The sequence below is a fragment of the Semicossyphus pulcher genome, unplaced genomic scaffold (assembly GCF_022749685.1).
Source record: "Semicossyphus pulcher isolate SPU_LCO1_2020_fin unplaced genomic scaffold, fSemPul1.0.p SCAF_15, whole genome shotgun sequence".
In the NCBI taxonomy this organism is placed as follows: Eukaryota; Metazoa; Chordata; class Actinopteri; order Labriformes; family Labridae; genus Semicossyphus; species Semicossyphus pulcher.
This window is the reverse complement of record NW_027211659.1, coordinates 7,151,845-7,176,316: the sequence shown is the minus strand read 5'-3', so window position 1 is coordinate 7,176,316 and position 24,472 is coordinate 7,151,845. Positions and strand designations below refer to the sequence as shown.

The 24,472-nt window shown below is 41.9% G+C and overlaps 2 protein-coding genes across 4 annotated transcripts in view; both read left to right on the top strand.

Moving 5' to 3' along the window:
* The first annotated feature begins 1,837 nt into the window (after positions 1 to 1,837).
* On the top strand, positions 1,838 to 6,456 carry commd6 (COMM domain containing 6). The gene is made up of 7 exons (XM_069663301.1): positions 1,838 to 2,016; positions 3,607 to 3,665; positions 3,863 to 3,928; positions 4,033 to 4,109; positions 4,338 to 4,506; positions 4,596 to 4,748; positions 4,830 to 6,456. Exons 1-7 carry the CDS (start codon positions 1,992 to 1,994, stop codon positions 4,878 to 4,880), a joined length of 600 nt encoding a protein of 199 aa, XP_069519402.1. The 5' UTR covers positions 1,838 to 1,991; the 3' UTR covers positions 4,881 to 6,456.
* Positions 6,457 to 7,285: 829 nt separating this feature from the next.
* Positions 7,286 to 24,472, top strand: part of tbc1d4 (TBC1 domain family, member 4) — a 37,111-nt gene continuing 19,924 nt past the window's right edge. For all 3 annotated transcript variants that reach the window (XM_069662957.1, XM_069662960.1, XM_069662956.1), the window contains exons 1-10: positions 7,286 to 8,304; positions 17,343 to 17,471; positions 17,564 to 17,801; positions 18,694 to 18,938; positions 21,194 to 21,283; positions 21,732 to 21,836; positions 21,935 to 22,067; positions 22,183 to 22,274; positions 22,390 to 22,500; positions 24,274 to 24,396. In XM_069662957.1, coding sequence (XP_069519058.1) covers positions 7,906 to 8,304; positions 17,343 to 17,471; positions 17,564 to 17,801; positions 18,694 to 18,938; positions 21,194 to 21,283; positions 21,732 to 21,836; positions 21,935 to 22,067; positions 22,183 to 22,274; positions 22,390 to 22,500; positions 24,274 to 24,396 — 1,665 coding nt within the window. In that variant the 5' untranslated portion in view covers positions 7,286 to 7,905. The remainder of the gene's footprint in view (positions 8,305 to 17,342; positions 17,472 to 17,563; positions 17,802 to 18,693; positions 18,939 to 21,193; positions 21,284 to 21,731; positions 21,837 to 21,934; positions 22,068 to 22,182; positions 22,275 to 22,389; positions 22,501 to 24,273; positions 24,397 to 24,472) is intronic.

Below are 24,472 nucleotides of genomic sequence, written 5' to 3'. Positions count from 1 at the left end.
AACTTTTCTCTGCAACATTCTACCAGGGTTTTGTCTAGTCTTCAATCTGAACTGGGCTTTTTCTTAAATTACTACTGTTGTTACTAAACTACAAAGATTTTAAGTGAGAAAGTTTTGTAAAGTAGCCTCCAGTCTGTGTGCAAGCCCCTGAACCTTGCTCTGTGTCTGTCAAGGACACTTTAAGGGAGTGTCCCCCTGGTGCAGCTGGCTGTCCGGCCTACCTGTCCTGGATCTCCCCGATCTACTTCACAAGCTTTGAGATTATGGCCCGGTTTGTGCTGGTAAACCTGGTGGTGGCAGCCATTATGCAGGCTCTGGAGGAGAGCAGACAGGTAAAGACCAAAAAAGCACACAAAGAAATAGCTGGGGGAAAAAAACGACTTCACTATATAATGATGGAGGTGTTTGTGTGTCCCTGTGACTGTGGGAGGTGGGTTTCTGGTAGTTATAGCTCCTAGCACAGTCTGTAAAGGCAAATTTGTCCCAGGACAGGGGTCAGACGACATCTTTCTTTGATTTCTGAATTGGAGAATGACACACAAATGTAACTGAATAATATTTTGACATTTCAGAGAAATCCTAGTAACTTTTGTCTCCCCCTGGAGGAGGTTCATTACCAAGACTCTGAGCTGGACATGATGGCAACAGGGGAGAATGTCCAACCTGTTTTAGTCACATCAGTGCAGAGGTGTCCAGCATGAGATCTGCTGACAGTGGCTTCTGCAGCCCAGGCCTCTAAACCTTGGAGCTCTCTAACTGATGGGATTAGTTGTACTTCACTTTGTAAAAATGTTAAATATCGTGTTTTTATCTAGAAAGATTTCTTCAATTAAATATATGCACATTTCATGGTGTTATCACAATATGTAATTTTCATAAATTTCAATTATTTGTTTCCAAAATGTAAAATACAGAAATCATTCTGTTTTTTATCTCTGTTTTTAATCTCATTAACTTTTTTCAAATAGATTTTATTTATTTATTTATTTTACATTTTATTGAATATCTTTTTTTTTTTTTTACATTTGTATTAATGTTTTATTGTATTTTATGTTTTTGTGATGTAAATTTGAATAAAGTATATTTTTTCTTTTTATTAATCAACGTGGTTATGCAGGTTTCTGAACAGCTCTGACAGTACCTTAAGTGCCTTTAAGACAGCAGACAAAGACATTTGAAATAGTTCTAGTATGATGGAATAGCTGTAATAAAGTTGCTTCTCATTGTGTTGGATGTAGCCTGCTGTTTATGGTAACTAGTGTTTATTAAAGCCCAAAAGAAAGAAGGTTCAAAACTTGGCCCTGATGATTAAAAAAATACCCGTTAAGCCATAATCAGAATCAGAATCAGCTTTATTTGTCAGTTATGTACACAACAAACTAAAATCTAGAAGCCTACCTTAAACATTTAATATTGAACTAACATGTACAAGCTACGAGAGACAATAGGATGCTGAAATAATTATATATATATGTATTATATTTATAATTGTGTTACAGATGGGTTCATTCATTCACATGAGGTCGACAGTTTTTCAGTATTTACAATAAAAACAGTGTGCATAGAGTCATGTCAGGTGAGGGATGATATTTACATGATTAAAACGTGTGTCCACACAATGAGATGAACAACTGGCAATTCGACTAATAGGCCATTTAGATTGTTTGTTGTGGAAGAACAAATCCACAAGGAGGCAGTAATAGTCAACGATCCAACTGCTGCAAATTGTCACTGAACAAAAAGAAGAAGACCCTCCTCTACACTAGGTGGCGGTATGAACCACTCACGGCGGTTGCGAGTCCCAAACGAAGAAATAAATAAATAAGTGACAGGACAAACAAGTACAGGGGTTTTCTACTTCAGAAGTGCATCACTCAGGGTGCCTTCTAAAAAGAAAACTAGTATTAATTACTCGCTATAAAAAGCAAAGAAGTCGCTTAATTGATAACACTCCCTCACGACGGTCAAGCCTGAAGCCTGACAGAGAGAGGATGCCAGCAGCAGAAGAATCACAAGGTGGGATCACGTAGCGTCACATAGTTTTTAAGTAGATACAACCAGTGATGCTTTATCGTTTAAAATACTTACCACTGTTCAGATGGTGTTAACATGAGTACCCTTAAAACGATCCGGATGAAAAATAATTCGTCAACTGCACGATGAAATAAAGATATATATAACCCTTTCCGCATATTGCAACTCTTTCCCCATCCTGGTATTCGGCGGGGGCTGCCATCTTTGTTTTGATTCTGAAACAGAGGTGCAACCTGGGAAATGACTTTAGGTCTTTTTTTATATTCATCCACATGATTAGTTAGAGGATGTTGAGATGATGGAAATACCTACACTTATCTTTAAGGGAAACTTATGTATGTTGAGCTGCAACAATATGTTAATTGATTGAGGGAAAAGGTATGTCAAGTACAAACTGGACCGGCCACACAACACAGACGTCCTGTAAAAGAATGGCCAAGGTCGTCTGAGACTGAGGTCCTTTAGAGTGTGCAGGACTCTGTGACTCTGTTACGGACATTTTACAACACTATGTTGGCGTCTGCACTCTTCTATGCAGCGGTCTTCTTCTGGGGAGGAGGGAACACAGAAAGGGACAGGAAGAGACTGAACAAACTGGTCGGGATGGCCGGCTCTGTCCTGGACTGTCCTCTTGACTCCATAGAGGAAGTGGGTGAGAGGAGGATGTAATCAAAACTGACAACCCCTCTCACCCCCTGCATGAGACTGTGGGGGCCTTAAGCAGCTCCTTCAGCAGCGGACTGAGACACCCACCCTGCAAGAAGATGTGCTACCGCAGGTCCTTGATACCAACTGCTGTCCAGCTCTATAACAGCTCATTATAGTGTAATAACTGTACTGTAACTATCATCCAACATTCATACTACAATTATTCTCCTTTCCATACATTGTTCATTATGCTATGCAAAAAATCTGTACAATAATTTCTGCTACACTGTGCAATATTACTGCAATATTTTTTTATCTTATCTTATTAATATCCATGTGTGTTTTTGATTTTGAAAAATGACCCCTGCATATCTTTCGACAAGGAAAAACGTGTACATAGTGTGAATTGTTTTTTTTATTATTTTGTTACTGTTATTATTTATGCTGTCATTTTAAAGAATATATTTTTATTGCCACCTACTTTTTGGCCTTTTTTAATTATTTGAGTGCTTTATTTAATTAGCCTTTTTGTGAGCTGCTGTAATGAGTAAATTTCCCCTGTGGGGGGATCAATAAAGCTTATCTTATCTTATTTTTCTTATCGATTAATCATTTCACTCATTGTCTAAGCAATAATGCTCAACATCCACTGGTTTTTCAGCTTCTTTAATGGAAGGATATGCTGCCTTTTTGTCATGTTTGATAGGAGAACATTTATTAAATCTAATTTTTATGTATTGTTTTTAATATAAGTCTTGCTTTATGTTCTCTATACCTGAGTGTCTTCTTTTCATTCCCGTCCTCGAGTGCATTGACTTACTGTGGTCAGACTCGCATTGACACCGTGATTAGTGGGCATTTTGAGTGCAGTTGTGTTAATGGGAGATCATGTGATAAATTTGCCACTTCACTTCTTTGTTTTAGGTGTCAACAAAGTTGTGGACAACATCTGTGAGCTTTCTCCAGATCTGCTGGCTGAAGCAGTGAGTACAAGTCACACATCCTGTTGTTGTTTGGTTTTCGTATTTGTTTGATTATCATTTGCATTGTATGTTAAAAACAATGTCATGTTCATCATAGGTCTATTAGCAGCCGTACTCCACATGTTGTACAGGATGTGGTGTTGTTGCCATAGAGAGGTCGTGCTGCAGTCTGATCACTAATCTTATAATCTCCACAGTGTCAGCACATTCTGACTTATCTTCAAGGCCACAGCAGAGGAGTAGATTCAGCCGAAATCTCTGACGTGAGTCAGTGTTTCTTCCAAATTTGTTTTTAACTTATAGTAACCCATCTTTTCAAGTTCCTCTTTCATTGCTTGTTTTGTTCTGTGTACTGTTTTCTGGGCAGATATTTCAGAGAGCTGGAGTCAGAGTTGACCATGAAGCGGTTCAGAACATGATCAGGTTTCTCTTGTTAACTTTCAGGTATCAACATTCGTCCTATTTTATCCTCTCTGATTTTTTTTAATTTGAAAACTGGTGGATGTGTCAATTTGTTATTTTTTGATCTATTTGCATGTTGACTCTTAATCCCCCAAATAAGAGCATTTACAAAGCATTGACTTTATTCTTGGGTTTGAAGGGTCTGGCAAAAAGCTAAACCATACATAAAAAAGCATGCAGTGGTACTAAAGTTAACTTTTGTATCACCAGGTCAGCTGGGAAGAACAGCCTCTCTGGGGATGACCTTGTGTCGAGGCTTGAAGAAGGCTGTAACAAGTGGCCCAAAGCTTCCCTTCAGGTGCTGCACAGCTTGTGGAGTGAACATGGTGCATCAGTCCACACTCAGCAGGAGATCCAGGCCGTTCTCAGCATAAGCCAGGTATCTCTGACTGTATTTTTTTGATGACCTGAAAACAGAACAAGTCTATTTTAAAGGCTAATGAGTCTTTTTCTGCTGTATCTTTGCAGTTAGTGGACATGCAGTGGAAGCTCGGCATGGCCGTAAGCTCCGACACTTGCAGATCCCTCAACTCCCCGTACGTGTCTCTGCTGCTGAAGGTCGTTGAGCCCTCGGGACAGATTAGTCACAGGTCCTTTGAGATGACCATTCCTCAGTTCCAGGTCTGTATTTGTTGATGTGAGTGTAGAATTTTGGTGTAATTTATAACTGGTTAATTTTTTTTGTGTGTGTGTCCTCTGCAGAACTTTCACAAGCAGTTCAAGGAGATGGCAGCTGTTATGGAGACAGTATGATGGTTGCAAGCACACCTAAGTGTTTATCACAAGTTTACATGTTACCAACAAAAGAAAACAAACAGGTGATCGTCTGCTGCCTGTTTAAAAATGTGCATACGAAATCCTGCAAATGCCATTTGTCTTTGCACTCCTGTTTTTCCCTGAATGATTAAGCTGTTAGAAAAATCTAAAATGCATATCTTCACTTTTAATGTCGGGGTTGTAAGTGTACCTCCTACCATGAACTTACCCAGGTATCATAGCCTTCATTTCAGATACATGTACTGTACACTTAGTTGCATTTATTGGCTGATGATAATGCAGCCGGTTGCAGATGTATTGCAGTTTACACATAGGTGTGTCTGTTATTTAGCCTACACTCGCTTAATTAAACAAGGTAGATTAAATAATAGAAATGCCTCTTGGCTTAATGCAATCTAATTCAACAAATAGCAGCATCCAAAATGTTACATTCAATATACACTGTCGTAAAACAGTGGTTAAAGGTGACTGCACACTGCCCAGACAAGGCCCAACTCGCCTCCACATTCTAAGGTTGGCACTTGCTGGTTGCAGTCTTCAGTGTTCCGAAAACCAACTGACAGTTCCACACTGGCCATACATCAGCTGACAGTCTTTTGTTGTCAGATGTTTTGCACGCGAGTGTAGGCTAGTTGTCAAGTGAACGCGCTCTCAGAATGTTGCAGTTTGTTGGGAAAGGTGCACATTGGTCGGACTTTCCACGACTCCACCAAACCCGACTGGACATGTCAAACTAGAACAACTCCAACCGACAAACACAGACTGTCGCGAACACTGGCCAGACAGTTGGTGTTGGTTGAAGCTGGTCGGTGTTTGTCTGGGCAGTGTGCAGCTACCTAAAGAACTCAGGAAGGTAGTACTTAGGGCCCAATCAGAAGGAACGTGTTTTAGCAGCTTTTTTTGTCGTTGTTTTCAATGAGAGGCTTTTTGCGCGCTGCCTTTGCGTTGCAGAGCGCCTTTTGTTTTCCGCTCTGTGCGCCTCGCGTTTTTGAGGAAGCGCTCTGAGCACCTCGAGTTGAAAAAAACTTCAACTCAAAGCAGAAAAGCGCCTGACGTCATTGGCGTTTTTTTCTCATGGTCCAATTGGATGAATGTAGAGGCGGGCTTTCTGTCAGTTTACAATATAACGGTTAGGTTAATGACAGCTAATGATTCGGTGGTTGCCTTAACAACAGTAGAAAAAAAGGCGCTAAATTCTACTTTGCACTAACTTTAGTTTGCCTGTGACTTTGTACTAACTTAGATAATATGTTGCCAAAGCGTGCAAAACCGCTGTTCATTTTGCTGTATTTTTATCTTGTTTAAGACATTGTGGTTAGCACACCAAACATCCTGTATGCTATAAAGTTTCAGTGTTACAGTACATTTACTTAAAATGCATGTGAAGAAAAATGTCTCACATTAACTTTTTGCTGTTTGTTCATTTCTAAGTTATGAAGAATTGTTGTTTCTGTTCGTGTTTTTCTTTGTATTGCTGAAATGCATTCTGTGTGGCTCTGAGGGGGGCTTTGCTTTTTTTCTACTGTGGTCCATCCTAACTGTAGAGATGCAATAAATAATCATTACATTAAACCTTTAGTGCTTTTTTTTTTCTTTCCTTCACAGCACAGAGGAAATTAAGGTGAATTTAAGTACTCTGTGCATGTAGAATCCACAGAGAAATATGTTTGACCTACTTTTTCCAGAAGGTCTGCACCAACCTTTAGGGATGCTTCAACTATAAATTAATTCAATTTTTTACCACAATGCCTTAAAGAAAGTCAAATCGATACAATAAATACTTTTCACTTGATTTCAACACTGATTTCAACATTTGTGGGTCTTTATTTTAAAGTAATCTTCAGGTAAAAGATGCACACAGTCTTCACTGGTGGTTTTGGGTGTGCAGAGCTCTAATGGTTTCTGCCTCAGTGATGAGGTTATATTGGGCACAGCTGCTATTTTTGGGACAGGCAGAGAGCTTTAAATTATGGCACTGGGTAGATGGGAACTCCTCTTGTGCATAGAGCCTATCTGGTGTGATTATAGCCATAAATCAGCACATGCTGCCTGTAAACAGTTGTAAATATATGGTAAGGAATTGCATCTTTTTCACTGTAAACACGTAAGGCTTTTCAAGTTTGACCTTTATGACGCCTGCTCGTTGTCTCTGGTGAAAGCAGCTGGTTAATAGAGTCAACAGCCCGGGGATATAGTCCCATAAGGGCTGCAAACAGTTTCAACACTACCATGGAAGAGGCTTTCCAGTTATTTCGCCGAAGAAAGGTGGAGCTCTGTCCTGTCACGTTTCGAACAGCGGCTGTGCCCTGCCCACTCCTCCAGCACATGGGAAGCTTGGGCGGGTCGTCGACGCGCACAGCCGCTCCGCCTCCAAGGCGTTGTGGAAGAAAGGATCACAGTGGAGGGTAGACTGCATGGAAGGCAATAAACAGGATTAATTGTTCATATATATTTTATAGACGGACGATAAAGAGACATGCGGCCGCGCCAGCTTCGAACAGGATTGTAGCGCATGGACTGTGTTAATGCGCCGCTCTGTGCGCGCAGGAGCGACCCGTCAAAGAAATCAGATTTCTCTGGGCGACTTGTGTTTACACAGGAACCATCCAAAGCCACGTTTTAGCAAGCAAGCCTGGCTGGGACAGTACAGTACAGGACTGTTCAGCGTTTGACTCACTGCCCATGCAAACAGTGGAGGAACAGAGCAGGGACGAACGCTACTAATACTCTAGTTTACTTGAAGTCCTTGAAGGGGAGACTGTCCGGTGGAGATATTTGGAAACATGGAGTGTTGCAGCTGATCGAGCACATGCTGTGCACGTAGGACAGTGCTTCAGTGGATGAACTTTCCCTATGAATGTAGGAATGGAAACTGTTGCAAACTAACCACAACTGCGCCTGGTCTTTGGTTGTTGGGGATGGTACATCGGCATCTATTTTGGAAGTAGTTTTTAGTCGAACATCCCTGTCAAGGTGCTGAAAGTCTGCTGGGTTTACAGTCATGGAGAGTCATGATGGAAGGGAGAGCAGCCCTCCGAAGTCAGACCGCAGGTTCCCCCTGACTTACATCGGCGGCTCCTCGCTCGACAGGCGGACCACCCTGCCTATGCTGCCGTGGCTGGTGGCTGAGATCCGCCGGAGGGGCGAGAGGGGCGACTGCGGCCCCGTGGTGCAGCCCAGAGAGGTCCAGCTGGTCCTAAACCCCCCATTCGTCCGGTGTGTCCCCTCCAGCAGCAACAACTCTTCGGTGTTTATATTCGAGCACAAAGCTCAGCTCATCTCTCGCTTCATTCACAACAGCAATGACCTCACCTACTTTGCCTATCTGCTGCGGGGCCAGCCTGACAACCCCGAGTCTGAGATGTCCTGTCACGTCTTTAAGGCCTCTGACCCCAACCAGGTAGGCCTGTCCAGGTGTCACAGATACCTTTACACGTGACACAGGAGCAGCAGTACCGGAAACATACATACTAGCATTAAAAAGAACAAGAAAATACATTATCAGTAATACAAAAACATAAATGATTTCAAGATTAGAGGCTCTTAAGAAGACATGAATTAAGTGTCCATTCCTTAAATCTACCATGGTGTCAGGATTCATAGTAAAGCCCACCGATAAGAGTTGTTTTGATACTAATACCAGTGTCAATATCGGCCTCCGATACAACAACAGCGTGGCTATGTTTATTTTTTTTTTATTGACTGGTATCTGCCAAAGAGTTTAAAATTCACAAGTCCTGAGGGTCCTTAAATCTACCATAAGGTGAGGATTTACAGTGAAGCCCAGCTATTAAAATTGTATGTCTTAATCTTGCTTCTCGTGTAAACACAAGACAAAGGAATACCCTTTAAAATCTCCTCGAGGTGACAACAATGTCATTCAGTAGATTAGTCGATGGTCCAAACATGTCTGCTTTGGTATTAAGTATTTAGGCCACCGGTCGGTGCGAATGATAGACAAATCACTCTGGATTTTTGGCAAAGTTAATCCACCTCTGTCCCTGCTTTCCTCTATTGGGGATCAGACATCTCTGTAGTGTGACAACAACTGTATCGAGTCAGCACTTTTATGTGCTGATTAGTTGACATTCTTGAGTAACAAACTGAATTGTGGTTCAAAATCAGGAACATGGGAGTCAGAGTTTGAAAATCAATGTGCGAAACTTTGCTGAAATGCAGTTTAGGTCAGAGTGTGTGCTTGGCACAAAGAGCTCTCCCTAGTGGCACTGATGAGTTTGTATGTGTATTGCATGTGAGTACGTTTGCGGTAATGAGTGTGACGTACGTTTTGTTTGTAGGTTAACTGTATATTAATATTGCGTGATGGATTCAAATGGATTCAATCCTAAATGATTCAGTATCATCGTAAGTAAAAACACGGAACAATATCGTCCTCTTTAAGTTACTTTGACCGATATATAAGCCGACCAATACATATTTCTATTTTTTTTTTTTACATTGAAAGAATGTTGTTTTCTATCTAAATGTTGACGAGTTCAGTAAGAAGATTTTTTGAAAAATGTATATATATTTTTTTGTGAGTTAAAATGTAACTTAATGTATTAACTTAACCCTGGAAAAAGCCACTGTCAGTCAAAGCTGGTGTTCTCTGTAATCGATAGAAGCAATAATATTTGAAATTGACGTTTTAGCTGTGGAGTAGCGGATAGTGTCCTCCAAAGGCACAGAGCGAGATTACATTTGTTTTGTACCATAATGGCATTAGCTCCCCATAATAGCATGATAGGACTGAGGTTGAAAGGGCAAACTGGCCCTTTAAGTCAAAATCGTAACGTTGAGTTTTGGTGATACCGGCAAATATTGAACTGTTTTTCAAAGAACTGTTACATTGTATCCTGATGAACTTGGGAATTTTACCAGAGATGTCCCGATACCATTTTTCCTTCTGGATACCGATACCTGGACTGATACTATTGGCCGATACAGAGTACCCCTCCAATACTAGTTGGGCTTCACTATAAATTCTGACTTCATGGCAGATTTAAGGACCCTCAGGACATTTGACTTTTAAACCCTTTGGCATTTTATAAACGCATAATAAAGAGGTTATCATTACAGATATTCCAATGCCATTTTTTCTTTCCCAATACCGATTCAAATACCTTGACTTGAGAAATGGCCGACACAGAGTACCCCTCTGTTAGTAGTGCAATTAAAAATATCTTAAAAAACATTGCTGCAAAGACATAGATTGATGACATTTTGCTAGCTTCGAATAACATTACACTCTCTGCTAGCACCACAATGTTTATGTTTGCCCTCGTCACATGACATCTGAAATCTTAATCCCTGGGGTTTCGTGGTTATGGTATTGAACGGGTGCATTGACTGGCATAATTGCGGATAGCTGATATCGCATTTTAGGCTGTAATACCAGAACAACTCTAGTTTTTACCCCTATGAATATGGGTTAATATTTGAGCCATCCTGGTTTTGGAGCGGTGCTTCACCTCTCCTAAGACAAGCTGAAATCTCAAACTCCAGAAGGCGTGAGGGTCGCCTTGTGGAGTTTGAGATTTCAGCTTGTCTTATGTGCACAAACACATTTCCAGTTTAACGCTCACGTTTTGCATTGATTCTCAGATATGCGAGTGGTGTATCTTGTTTCCTGTGGTATGTGCACAGCCTGAGCAGGCTGTTTGTAAGCTGAGAGGATAAGAGGCAGCGAACAATTTCGAGGTGTCTACCCTCTCCTCTACTAGGACCTTAGTGTTTGCAGCAGCAGTTTGAAAGGCATCTTGAACATACCTCGCTAAGCATGATTACGCAACAAGAACTGGTTTGGCAGCCAGCGAGTTAGCAACATGTGCAAGGTGGACCACGAGGAATGCATGGGTTATTGTACCAGTACACTTCTGCCATGTGCAACACCCTGCTGCAGCGAATGTTAATGATTATATTATTTGTCTGAGTTGAGTTTGAGGACATGATAACTCTCGTTTTGTTTGAGAGCGACAGGCCTATTCTTAGCTGTAGACATGAGAAGGACCCCTGCCATCTATGAATACGATATGAAAGATTCAAATCAAGTGACGCACATGTTGTCTAAAAGAGCAGACGCTTAGCTGCCTAAAGTTTAATTATGTATCTGTGCAGAAAGAAAGACTAACAAGAATTGATGCCAACAAAGCATCGTCCATAGATAAACATGGAATGCTTCATTGTGTGTGTTCCTTTGTTTGAAAGGTTTTTATGTGCTTGAAATCAAGTCTGACTGCCTCGACTTGAAATACAACTTCAATTCTCATGTATATAAAAGTGTTTTGATCCCGTTGCATTTGGTTATACATAATGAAGTCTCTAGACTCTTGAGTGGTGTATGAGTGACAACGGGCTGTAACATTTTGTTACACAAGAATATCAAAGTTAAGTTGAGTTAAACAAAAACTTCCATTTAATATGCTTAGCTTGAATTTTGGGCTACTCATTTATGCACTCAGTCACGCTCAAATTCTACACTTAAATCAGCCTGACCCAAATCACACAGCCGCCATTTTCCTTTGACATCATGCTCAGGGTGGGAATGTGGCACTGGTGTGTTCCAGATTGTAAGTTGCATTAATTTCTCACAATTTGTTGCAACGGACATCAGGCAATATGTCTAGATAAAAACAAAAGATAACATAAGCACTTAGCTACTTGCTAGCTAACATAAGCACTTAGCTACTTGTTAGCTAATATAACCATTAGCTAGAAGAGGCTGAAAGCTAATGTCACTGTTTGGTAGTAGTAATGATACAATTGGAAAGGCTTGGAATCTACTTCCAAGCTAACACAATGTAAGCTAGGACATGGTTGAACGCTAACATTAGCTAGCGCCTTACGTTAGCTAAAGTTGTTTTGCTCTTGAAATATGGCCCAAAGTCTCTCCGTGTTTTCTGTTGACTTTCAGTTTCGGATTAATTTGAAAAGTTGAAATGATTGACTATTTTTTCAGATACCCTACATTTATCTTGCTTACAACCTGGAACTTTTGAAGCAGTTCAAAGCTTCCCACCTTCAGAGGAAAAATGGCCGCTGTGTGACTATGGTGAATTGTGCTGCACTGTCAAGCCAGTAATAGACAGCCTTAGCCCGCATTGTGTAAACCACAGGCCTGTGTGTTTACAGCCCCTGCTCTGACTTGGAGCAGGACACACAGTTGAATCTTTCACTGACAGCTGATGACCCTCAGCTGCTCCTTGGTGCAGTTAGTCTTTCAGTGACACAGTGAGTGACAGTGAGACACACTCATGAGCCAAGTCGAGTCAAGAGTGACTGTGCTTTAAATGTCTAAATAAGCATTAAGGAAACTTTAAACTGTCATATAACCAAGTCTGAATAAATGGTTATTATTGTTTAATTAAGGGGTGTAAGAAAATATTGACACATTTGAGTATTGCATTATTTTTTGTGATTTTTAACTAAGCTTTATTATAGAGTTCTTGAAAAACACACGACTTTCCCATTCTTTGCTATTGCGAGGTGTTGTTAAGCTTGTTGGGTCACACCTGTGCCAGCTCTGTTAAGCCAGGACAGATGAGGTGGCTGTTGACATGATCACATTTCTTGCAGAATGAGGAACTCAAGGCCATTTATTCTTACCTGGTTGTCATGAGGGATGGTGAAGTGCATAACCTGCTTTATAAGGAAATGAGGGAGCATATTGTTAATGTAGCTAACATTGACTGTATAAAAAGATGGACGAAAAGTGAAGTCAAAACATTTCGAGCGCCCCCTGCTGACTGGCTGCAGTATAGGTCATAAAGCCCGCCTCCTCCATGTTAACAGATGGGACATGAGTCAAACTATAAAATCAAAATACACGCCAAATAAATGTTTCTCAAACATGGTTTCTGTCCTTATAGTTAGTTCTTATCATGCTGATTTATGTCCACATATAAATTTTTCTGACAAGTTTACTTTTAATTAGTTATTTGATGCTGTAAAAAGGATGATTGACAGCTCTGTTGGCTCCTGCAGCCGATCTGTTCCAGATTAGCAGAGTAGAGGAGGAACGGCAAAAGGAGACATAACCAAAACAATCACTACAGTTAGTGAAGTTTCCATATCTGTGAACGTCTGCTTCAGACCAACACAAAGAAGCCGTTCTGCTGTTTGATATGCCGGTGGCCTTGCTGGTTTTTATCGGTGATTTAAGTGTGTGATTTGGTTAGCGGAAGTGGCTACGGCGAATCCACCTGCCGATCTCTACTGCGCAGACTCTGGCTCCAAATGACGTCACTATCGCAAGATGGCAGCGCCTATCACGGGGGCTATTTTGGCGTCAATTTCATACAATGAAAGCAGATGGAGACACGTCGCCCTTTCTATGTATACAGTCATGATTAAAAGCATTACCTCCATTCACCTTCATATGATCACTAAGTACTGTCAAAGTCAAATGTTTGCCTTATTTGAAGATCACAGGTTCAGGTTAGTTCCTGTTTGATTGTAGACATAGTGTGAGAGTAAACCGTCTGCTTTTGATGATGTCTTCTTTTGACATTTCATTATTCACATCAAACATAATTTGATGTTCCATGGAATAATCTCATTATCTGCTGCAGAAACACTGTACTATTAAAGGATGTAAAGGAAAAGCTACAGTTTCAGTGCTGCCGCCCTGACCCTTTTTTTCCCCTGCTTATGACATGAGCTTCCTCCCCCACGTAAAGGTGACATAGGTGCCTTATACTTGCGTTGTTTTGAGTAGGCACATAAACTTGTTTAACTAAGTTGGTCCTCAGGCAGATGGAAAAGCACTGGGAGGACGTCACGGCTGTAGTGAGGTGCAGCTGCAAACACGTGACAACAGAGAGAGTCTTTTGAACCAATTCCTTCAGCCACACAAAGACAGATTTGTTTACTACAGCAACAATATTTATCTAAGTTTCTTGAAGAAATTTTCCCTTTAAAAGTCCCTTTAAAATTATGTGGATTAATTTGAATTTAACTGTGTAATCTTTGATTGCTTCTGCTGTGATTGGATGAAATATCTTCCATTCTTCTTCAGCGTCTGCCTGCTTTTATCTTGTATTGACACACTGATAACCTGTGTCTCTCTGAAAGAAGTCTAATTAGGCCTAATTGTGGACACTGTGGGCAGATGTGTCAGGCCTTTGCTGCGTCTCAATGGTTACGCTTAATGGTGCTGATAAGACCAACAGAACCACGTGCCTGCTACTGTTTGAACAGATATTATGAGGGCCTGTTGTAGGGAGGTTTGGCATAACATGAGCCACGCATGCACTGAGCGTGCTCAGGACTCCACCAGCTCAGGGGGGACAATCCTCGTGTTTGTTTTCCCCTAAGCTCTAAAGCTGTGCTCGGCTGCTTTATGTAGACAGGCTTTAGATCCCAACCAGTGTCACTGATATTGTTTGATAAAGCAGGACAAAGATGGGTAAAGGTTAGATGTAGCCTGAGAATGGGAGAACAACTCTCAGCTGCCCTTTATTCCCCAGCAGCTCTCTGCCTGTCCGTGCCTGCCTGCACCCGAGGAATGAGATGAGCACCTTTACTTGCTCTGCTTTGGGTTGACTACAAATAATTAATCAGATCAAAAGGTGCCATGGCATCATCTGACTCATGTATAATCCAGCAGCTCCTTTAAATGTTAAGATGGTGCAGTCAAAGGTGTGCAGATCACAGGCTGGAGCAGACGTCGCAGTTGTGATTCTCAAGGCCTCTGAATCACCCTGACCTCGTACTGTCAGCACGGCCTATAGCATGCCAAAATATCTTTTTACCTACATAGGGTTTTTCCAGACTTGGTAAAAACTTGTGACATGTAAGAGGTTAAATTATTATGCTATTGTGAGAGTGTGAATTACAGAATGAGTATCAGGCAGGTCAAGTGTTTTCCATGGCGTAATGGAAACCCCAGTACAGCCCAGGTGCGTGCTTCAATGACATGAAGACTTACAATCCTTACATTACATCTGATAATATACAACATTTTATATTGGTAAATAACTGCCAGGCTATAAGCACAGCTAGTTAGCTTATTAGCTTATCAACTCACGAGCATTTGTTTAGGTAGAAAGTAGCTAACTTAAGTGTTTATCTGTCGACTTTTGCACAATCTAATTATTTTAAACTAGTTAGATATTTTAGCTAGTTACTTACTTTAACCTACAAAGTCTAAAGTGGTTTGGTCCACTTTAGGGGTGTCTTAAAAGAGCAATTCACCCCTGAAAAGAGCCACCGTCAGTCAAAGCTGGTGTTCTCTTTAATCCATAGAAGCAGTAGTATTTGAAATTGGCGGCATAGCTGTGGAGAAAGTTGCACTAGCAGCTCGTGGTTTTGTCCATTCTACATTCCTACAACATCCAGCGTGCACCCTCCCTCTGAAAGGAACGGCCCAGTGAGAGACAGTCAAGGACATTGATCGCTGCAGGCAATGGCTCAGAGTGGTACAGAATCCGAAATACGATGAGAATATACTGGTGGATCGTCTTAAAAAATCTGCAGTCTACATTTCAAACCTAACGAATTTGAACGAGACATGACGTCAGAGGCGGGCGTCCTAGATTGAGGAAGTGTTAAGCAAGCTCCCTGGCCTTCCAGGTTTTACAGGGCCCATTGGAGAAGCAGATAGCGTCCTCCAAAGGAACAGACCGAAATTGTTGTTTTTTTTTAACTGTAAATTATGCTAAGCTACTCCACAGGTATCACATACCCCTTTCCCACCAAAATTAGCACTGAATGCCGATTGTAGCCTTCCCCACGAAGCAAAAAAGGCGAGTGCTAGTGGGTTTTTTGACCAGTGGGAAAGGGGCTACAGAGTGAAATATGAAGCTTGAAAGTAGCATAATACCCCCCTTTAATAGGAATACTAAGGTAGTTATAGTAATAGTGAAAGTAATATTAATGACTACAATGTGTTGGCCCCCTGCCTCTTTTGAAATCAGCCCCCCCAAACCTGCTCATAACTCAAACTGCGCCTATATTTAAGTGTAGACATGAAGCTCTGCAGGAAGTTTGCTGTTTAAGCAAAAGATTCTTGTAGGAAAGCAAAATATAAGGCACCTAATTGTTAATCATGTTCACAGGTCAGAGTTTTGTGCGACCAGAGACGTGGCTGAATATAAAACAAACAACCACCACCCCCACCACCTGCCCTCCCTCCTCTTCTGAATGCAGCCCTCTGTCACCAGCCGGGCACCGCTCTACCCTTGGGAGGGAAGGCACTTGGAAAATAGGGACTTTAAAATAGCTCGTGTAGCCAGTGCAGCAATATGGCAGACAAGCATTTGATCCCTGTTTCTGAGACATAAACAGGCGGCTGTGAAAAGAAGAGGCGGGCTTTATTAGGATGTTTTGTTGTATTCACAATCATTCCTTTCCTGTTTGCCTGCCTTCCAGCTTCAATCCTGTCTACAGGTCACACCCCTGAAGTAAAACTGATGCATTTTGTTACATAACATCCCCCCTGCTCTACATAATATGTTATATTTACTCAACAGTCAGTGTGCAGCTCTTATCAGAAAGGATAGCAGATGTGTGCAGCGTGTGGAGCCTCTGTTTGTTATAGCGCCCATTGTTGTCTTAAACGCTGCGTTTGGCTGACCTTGGCTGCGGCCCTGGTTCGACGGTTAGGAGAGAGCTGGGACTCCGAGGCTGTCGGTCCTGTTATGTCTGCCAAAACATTTGTAATCTCAATCGTTCAAGTGTCTCATGACTAAGATCAGTTGGCTTCGGTTTACCAAGTATTGCTTAAGACTGTGCTTGGAAAGACTTTCTGTCTTGACTTGTTTGGTTACAAGTAACCAAAACATTCCCATTTTAACGGTTGTAGTGTTTCTGCAGGTGCCTCCTGAAACACAGCAGAGACGCAGACTCTGTGACCTTCAAGGTTCTGGTTTATTCAAGCGCTGTTTTGTCTTCTTTCCTGTAGAGTGAAGGTGTTTCCTGGCTCCTATTTCTGTTACCATTGGGGTGTTGCGTCTATCTGTTTGTCAGCCTTCAAATCCTGTGCTGTTGCTTTGGCCTTGAGTTATTTAAAGTCGGGTTATTTGTTAATCAAAATGAGTTCTTGGTTGAACTGCAACTAAAACATTGAACTCTGTCAGAAATGTATGGTGCAAATCACCTGCGCTGGTACAATGTGAAGGAGCGCTCAGTGCAAGTTGCAGGGTTTATTCTACGTGGGCTTTTTATCAAAACTTTTAAAGCAGTTTTTCATTTAAATAAACTAGAAGAAAGTCAAAAAAATGTGTCTATCAAGGAAATTAGGTTATTGCATTTGATATTAATGTGTTTATCTTGTTTTGAGTTGTGTTATTCTCATGTTGTTCAGTTGTAGTTAAGAGGTGTGGCACAGTAATATTCCTCTCCTGTTTGGTTCCAGTTTACTTCCCTTCCTCTTTTGTTATGGTTTCCCTTGTACTGTCCTATCATCACATCCCTCTGCTCCACTCTCCTTTCTTACAGGTCCCCGAGGTGATCAGCAACATTCGCCAAGTGTCCAAATCCGCCCTAAAGGAAGACGCCAAGCCCAAACAGGAAGCGGACGAGGCCTTCTACAACTCCCAGAAATATGAAGTGCTTTACTGTGGCAAGGTAGAAATGAGTCTCTTAACACTCTTTAACGAATAAAGTTCATATTTCATGAGGCATTTAAATTAATGCCACTGAATACAAATTAATTACAGGTGACAGTCCTGCACAAAAAAGCTCCGTCCACGCTCGTCGATGACTGCATCGATAAGTTTCGTCAGCATGAGGTCGAGCGGAAGCGCCTGCGGCTGCTCAACGGTCAGAGAGGATCCACAGAGAACGCCCCTGTTGAGTTCCTCATTGGGGGAGATGGAGACCCTCTCTCCTCTGCTCTGAATGAGAATATAGAAGGCCTTGAAGGACCTGGATTGGAGGACATGACTGTGGGTGGAGGTAAGAAGATTAGAATGAACAAATCCCTTATTTGCAGCCACACCTGCAGTAGCTTTGAGATTTTGCACAACACGTATACTATAGTTATAATGGTTGAGCATTAACTTCATTGTATATGCCTTAAACCTGCATTGTGTTTAATAGCCAGCAGGGGGAGACTCTGTTGGTTGAAAAATTGTCTGGATATAAAAAGCCCCTTTTACACTGCCAATTCAAGTCGGGATTATTACGCCTCTGTTATGCTCCTTCTACTATATAAAACACACGGGGGCAGAATGGTGGGACAAAGTCGTTCCGCCTCTGAGTCTCCATCGGAGGTAGTAACAGAGGCGTAACAGAGACGATACGGTGTCTGTGTAAACAGCAGAGCCGGCAGGGCGGAACAGCGCCTTGTGTGTGTATTTGAAGCATGCGCTCTTTGTTTACATCTTGCGCACGTTTTGCTTCCAAAAAGCCAGAACGCTATTTAAAAACACACACTGGAGCAGCTTTACGCCGGTGTTACATGGTCCACTGTAAAATGTCAACAGCTGCATGATGGTCGTTACGGTGCTGAGGCGCAACCGCAGTGTAAAATGGGCTAAAGTGAAATTGGCGATGAAGAAGGGAATACTTTAGGGTGTGGCTACCTGTGATTGACAAGTCACTGTGACCTGTCAACAAGGACGGATACCTGATAATGCATATCTACCCTGTCGTCCAAATATGGCCCATTCCAGGTCAACAAAACAAAGATGGCGTCATCCATGCAGAACAGTCTAAGGATTAGGTGTTATAGTTCAGTTAAACCTATTATATAGTTATAATGTTGCCCTTCACACCAATCAGAATAGAGGGTAGTAATGCCAGGTGTGTTACTCTGAATAAGTGGCAATGTGCATATTTGTTTCAGGTATAGGTCTGTCTGGCAGTACTAGCCAGAGCAGCCTGAGAGGAGCCTTCCCTGAGTGCATCCTGGAGGACTCTGGATTTGAAGAGCCGCAGGAGTTTCGTACACGCTGCAGCAGCCTGGCAGGGAGTCTGCAGAGGAAGCCGGGGGAAGGCGTCATCATGGCTCCCACGCGCCGTAGACACTCCAGCGCACCCAACCACGTCCAGCCTTCTGATGCCGACAAGAACCGCACCATGCTCTTTCAGGTACGGGACATTTTATGAGGAAAATTGCTGATGATTTCCATTTAAAGTGATGATTTGCTGGGGTTTTTGCTGATGTCTTGCTTGCAGGATTAGCTCAGAGGCTATTAGGTTCCTTATCTCTGTGTGCAGCTGAGCTTTATCATAACGGCAGTGTTCTCTCATTAAAACCAGGGGCTTGGTATGCACTCACTCTCAAGTGCCTGGCAGGACCAAGGATCTGTTATATTTGAATTAAAGCCACTTGCAGCGCACTGACAGAAACTAAACCATCTGTAAATGTGGTATTCATAGACAACATACAATGTACAACTGTGATGAGTTGTAGTAATATTCTTTGGATTTACTCCATAATTTAAGTGGATGGAAGGTCTATTGGCAGAAACGTAAACATACTCCCTCAGTCAGAGAGATGGTTGAATGTTTTCTCTTTCACTCACTCCCGCCAAGTCATAATTTGTCATCTTGAGAAACTCAATTCCATCTGTCACTCAAGTAAACCAAATGCTAACATCCTTAGCACTGTTTGTCATTGTTAGCCAGACTCTTTGCATTCAGTCCAGCCCGCTTCTTGCTACGGCAAATCATTTTTATGTGCATGCGGCTGGCAGTAATGTACAGACCAGCTTGGCCCTGTCTTACGGCTCCGGTTAAAGAGGCTCTAACTCCTCAGTAGAATTTGTGAGTGTGGTGCTACTACTGAGAAAACATAAGGAGGCTGCTGCTTCATGAAAAGCATGCAGGCTGCAGAGAGAGCCAGCTGCCATTCCTCACACACCATGCCCATTTCCTCATGGAGCTAATTTTAAAAACGAGAGCACAGCGCTCAATATGATACTTACCATGGCAGTCAATTATGGGAAAAATCATTGGTGCAGACTGGTTGACCTTGTTTCTGAGAGTGCATGAGAGTGTGTTTATGTATGTAACATAACAGTCATCCTTCTCTAGCATCAAGCTAAGGGTGAGAAGCTCAAATGCTGTTATGATGTTGTGAATACTGTGGTCCAGGTTGTAAGTCTTATTTATAGTATAAATAAGACTAGTATTTATTAATGATAATTGATGGTTAATTAGCAGCTGAAAAGAAAATTGATTGTGAAAATCCAGAGGGACATCAGGGGCTTTTTCCAAAACAAAACAAGACATTTGATAAGCTGTTAGCTTATCAAGATGCTAACGTTAGCAGTCAACCACCTGCTAGCTAACATTCATTTTGCGTTACGTTAGCTAGGACTTTCCTTTCGTGGTTTATTGTGTGACACTACCGAGCTGTAATATTAGCTTATCTAGCTAACGGTAATTTTAGCTAGTAAAGCCTCTTTCCCACTGGTCGAAAAACCCGATAACAACCGGTAATACCCGGCTTTTTTGCGTCGTGGGAAAGGTTACAATTGGCATTCAAACCCTCTGACTCTCAAATGACTCTGCAGTAGACCTGGGTAATTATCGCCTCGGCTCCGATCGGCAATGATGGGAACAAAGAAAAACAAACAAAACCCGGGTCGACACGCTAATCTCCGCTCCCTTTCCGGCGCAATGCTATCAAATGCTGCCCGTCTCCGTCCCAGCAGCGCTCAAACATCGTTACAAATTTGTCTGTGCCAAGTTTGATAAATAGACTGAACGTGTAATACATACAATAAAGACCTAACCACCGTGACATCTTCACTGTTTACTAATCCTGTCTCCGGCGCGTTTGTGACGTCTGACGGTGACGCAGCAGAAAAGAGACCCAAAGGACTACTTCACTGGCAATGGGAAAAGAGACAATCGGCATTTAATAGCGGGTCTTCATGGGTCTGAAAAACCCACGCCAATGTGCTAATTTGGGTGGAAAAGGGGTATAAGTGGCTAAATGCTAACGTTAGCTAACCATAGCTAACAGGTTATGAAATAGGTTGGTTTAACTTCATATATGGCCAGTTTTTCCACCAGATTTTCACTGTTTATTCATTTTTTTTCAGTTGCTGATCAATTAAGAATTTGTGAAATATTAATAAGGGAAGATACATGAATTACCCTTAATTTATTCATCTTGAAACAGCTGTAGCAGGACATAAAAAGAAAATTGTCTCTGTGGGAAAATGGTCCGTTGAACCAGTCTCAGTCTCCATAAGACACTTATAGTTTATCTTTGCCTCATGTTCTATCCGTGATCTAAAAACATGAAGATATAATTATTCAGTTTGAGTACCTTTTTAATTCATCTGTACGTGTTCTCTCATGAATTAACAATTTACTCTTGTGTTTCACAGGTCGGGCGTTTTGAAGTAAACCTCATAAGTCCAGACAGTAAAACGGTGGTGCTAGAGAAGAACTTCAAAGATATCTCATCCTGCTGTCAGGTTGGTTTATTTTTATGTGCTGTATTCAAACTAAAAGCCTCTCTCCGCTCTGTCTCTGCCGCAGTCCTGGCCAGAGAATAAGCTCAGACTACATTTGCATTTCTTTTCAAGACATCTAATGCATTAGTGCCTTTTTTTGTTACAGTACAGCAGGCTTTTTTATTACCGATCCATAATTGGAACGCAAATGACACATTTATCAGAGATGTAAAATAAGTGCTTTGCCGTTCTTTAAATAGACTTCTGGAAGATAACGCACTGTCTAGTGTGAGCAAAGTGGTCATTTCACTAATTGAATGGAGAGTGGAAAATAGGAGAATGTGAAGAGCCATAATGGTGTCTGTGAAATGTGCTGTTCTTAGCTGCCGTTTTATCATTTGTATTGTTAAAGATATAAAAGTTTAATCCTCCCTTAGTGTGATTTATTCTAGTTTCTTTTTTGACGCAGGGTATCAAGCAGTCCGACCATTTTGGATTCATCTGCAGGGACCAGTCGGAGTCCGGTCCCAGTCAGTATATGTGCTACATTTTCCAGTGTGCCAGTGAGTCCCTGGTGAGTCACACAAAACATGTACATTAAAACTACTGCAGCTTTTCTCTTACGTGTTTTTGTCTGCTTGTATTGTCCTCACATTTGACTCTGTGTGTCAGGTGGATGAGGTGATGCTGACTCTGAAGCAGGCCTTCTCTACAGCAGCAGCCTTACAGAGCAACAAGACCCCCGTCCAGCTATGTGAAGCCTGTCCCATGCACGACTTGCACAAGCTCTGCGAGCGGATTGAAGGTCAGCCACGTCACACTCCAGCACTTCTCTGTAGCTTAAATATATCCCTGCATTGTCTGCTTCTCAGAGTTAAAGCAACATAAAATAATGCTCCTATATCCTCTTCTGTTTCCAGGTCTCTACCCGCCCAGAGCGAAGCTAGCCATCCAAAAATATCTGTCCCAGCTGACTGATAATGAGCAGGCTGAGATTTTTGAGCGAGTTCAGGTGACTCATCGAAGAGAAAACACTCTTAATTATCTGCAAAATCATACTAACGGATGCTGTGTGTGCTGCAAAGCAGTGTCTTTGGGTTTGAGTGTTTGTGTATCTGTGTCTGCAGCGATTGAAGCCCGGGTCGGACCAGGAGGAGAATGAGCTGGTGATTCTCCATTTAAGGCAGCTCTGTGAAACCAAACAGAAGTCCCACCTCCACATCGGAGAGGCGCCTCAGGTAAATGCATTGCCCTGTAGATTATGATAAAAGATTGCGCCAAAAGAGCAGCGATGAGCTGTCACAGATCCCCCAGTAATAGATTGATTTCTGAGGTATTTTAATGCCTCTTTTTTAAAGAATTGAAGAGCCAGACTTTCACTAACATCAAAATTAAATTGGATATTGTGTATATTGCTCCAGCCCCTTTGACTTCCTGTGTGGGCTGTGTCTTTCCCTTTTCAGTAGAGAATCAGAAAGTGCAATTATTCAGCTAGCATCACCTGTGTCTGCTGCTCCTCAGCTATCTAAGCTGCTGGATTCTCTCTCTCTCTCTCTCTCAACACATTACTGAGTTACTGATTTATATTCTTAGTATTGGTATCTTTTGATTCATACTTGATTAAATGAATATTTAGTTAAAAGTCATTTGTGGACTTCTCCGTCTTGTCCTTCCCTTGAGTCGGGCTGTGACAATGCATGAAATGTTTCTGGGGGCTTTTTTATTCCTTGCTAATGAAAAAACTAAATTAAGAGCTTCCAGGGATCTGAGAAGAACATTTAAGATCCAAAATTGTATTATGATGTGCAAAAAAAACTACAAAGAAGCTGTTTGTCTTGCAATTCTGAACTCTAAGGATTCTGTCAACAGTGCTGAAAAACATCTGTAAAGACTATTACGAGAAAGGGGAGAAATTCAGACACATGATACTAAGGCCTCTGTCTGGTAGAGAAGCGCTTGTGCGGTGAGAGAAAAAATGCTGCACGCTGGTTTTGTTGCTATGACCACAATACGTTTAAGTTACTACACAGCTAACGGCAAGCTTACAACGCGTAGGGCGATAAAAGCACAACAGTTACCAGAAACATTTAGTGTTCGATCTGCTCCCACAAATGGGCTTTCGGTCTCTATTGTGATACTGTTTGTTTGTCATATGTACAGCTCCGGGTCGACAGAAGCGGCCAAAAGAAGTTGCTCCTCCATGTTTGGTGGTAACCAGGGTGACGAGTGGCGTTTTATCTGATTGCTTGCCTGAAAAAAGCAGCGGTGACGACACCAGCGCCTTTCTCAAAAGCTCAGAGATTTTCAACTCGGAGCGCTCGAAGCGGCCGCGCAAAAACAGCCGGAGTGCTCTGAAAGAAGACGCTGGGTGCAGTGCTTTGATCTATAGGCGTTCGCATACGCTCTGTCCTCCTCGGGGAACAATTGAAAAAAGACGTTGGTGCTCAGAAAATGGCGCTATGTGGACACGGGGCCTAAGAAGTTCAATAGTCAAACAAAGAAAGAAAGTGTCAGCCATCTGAATCCCTTCCTACAAAAAAAAATCTTAACTGTAGGTTTTTCTTTTTAAAGGTTTATGTCATAAAGCAGCAGCAAAAAATCAACGATCACATCATAATTTACCCCTCAAAAGAGAGTCCTTGAATTCCAAGTGAACTGGATTTTCTAATTGTTCTTCCCTGTGATGACTGCACTAATGCTTTAAGCTCTGTTTTCCTGTCTTAAACCAAAAGTTAATCCCTTCTTGATTCATAATGTTCCTGAAAAGCTAAGCTGTTCATCAATCGAATCAGTGTTACATTTTGTAATTATGAGGGGGAAACGTGACAGTGAAGTACGACAGGATTGTGGATTAGGCCTGAGGGATTGTGTGTTAAATATTATCATTAAATGGCAGAAGCCCAACAGCTCCAGTAGTTTCTCAGTCATGAGGTCTCTGACGTACGGTGTAAGTCTCTGCAGTCTCAGTTTATTAATTATTTCTGTTATGATTTCTTGTTATCGTCTGACAGAATGCAGCAAACAGCTCATCAGCAGGTGACAGCGCCGCCACCAGCAGCCGCTTCAAACTTGATATTCTGAAGAACAAAGCCCGCACCTCCCTCACCAGCTCCCTGGAGAACATCTTCGCTCGGGTGGGTCTGAGCAGAGAGGGTTTTTTTTATAGCACGTTCCCTCCCTGCTCCTGCCTTTATTTGTACTTAACTTCCT

What these genes read in the sequence shown, in the direction of transcription:
- commd6 (XM_069663301.1), top strand. Translation starts at nt 1,992, where the DNA reads ATGCCAGCAGCAGAAGAATCACAAG. An exon ending in AGCAGCAGAAGAATCACAAG is followed by an intron (nt 2,017 to 3,606) that starts GTGGGATCACGT and finishes TCTTTGTTTTAG; the next exon opens with GTGTCAACAAAGTTGTGGAC. An exon ending in CAGATCTGCTGGCTGAAGCA is followed by an intron (nt 3,666 to 3,862) that starts GTGAGTACAAGT and finishes TAATCTCCACAG; the next exon opens with TGTCAGCACATTCTGACTTA.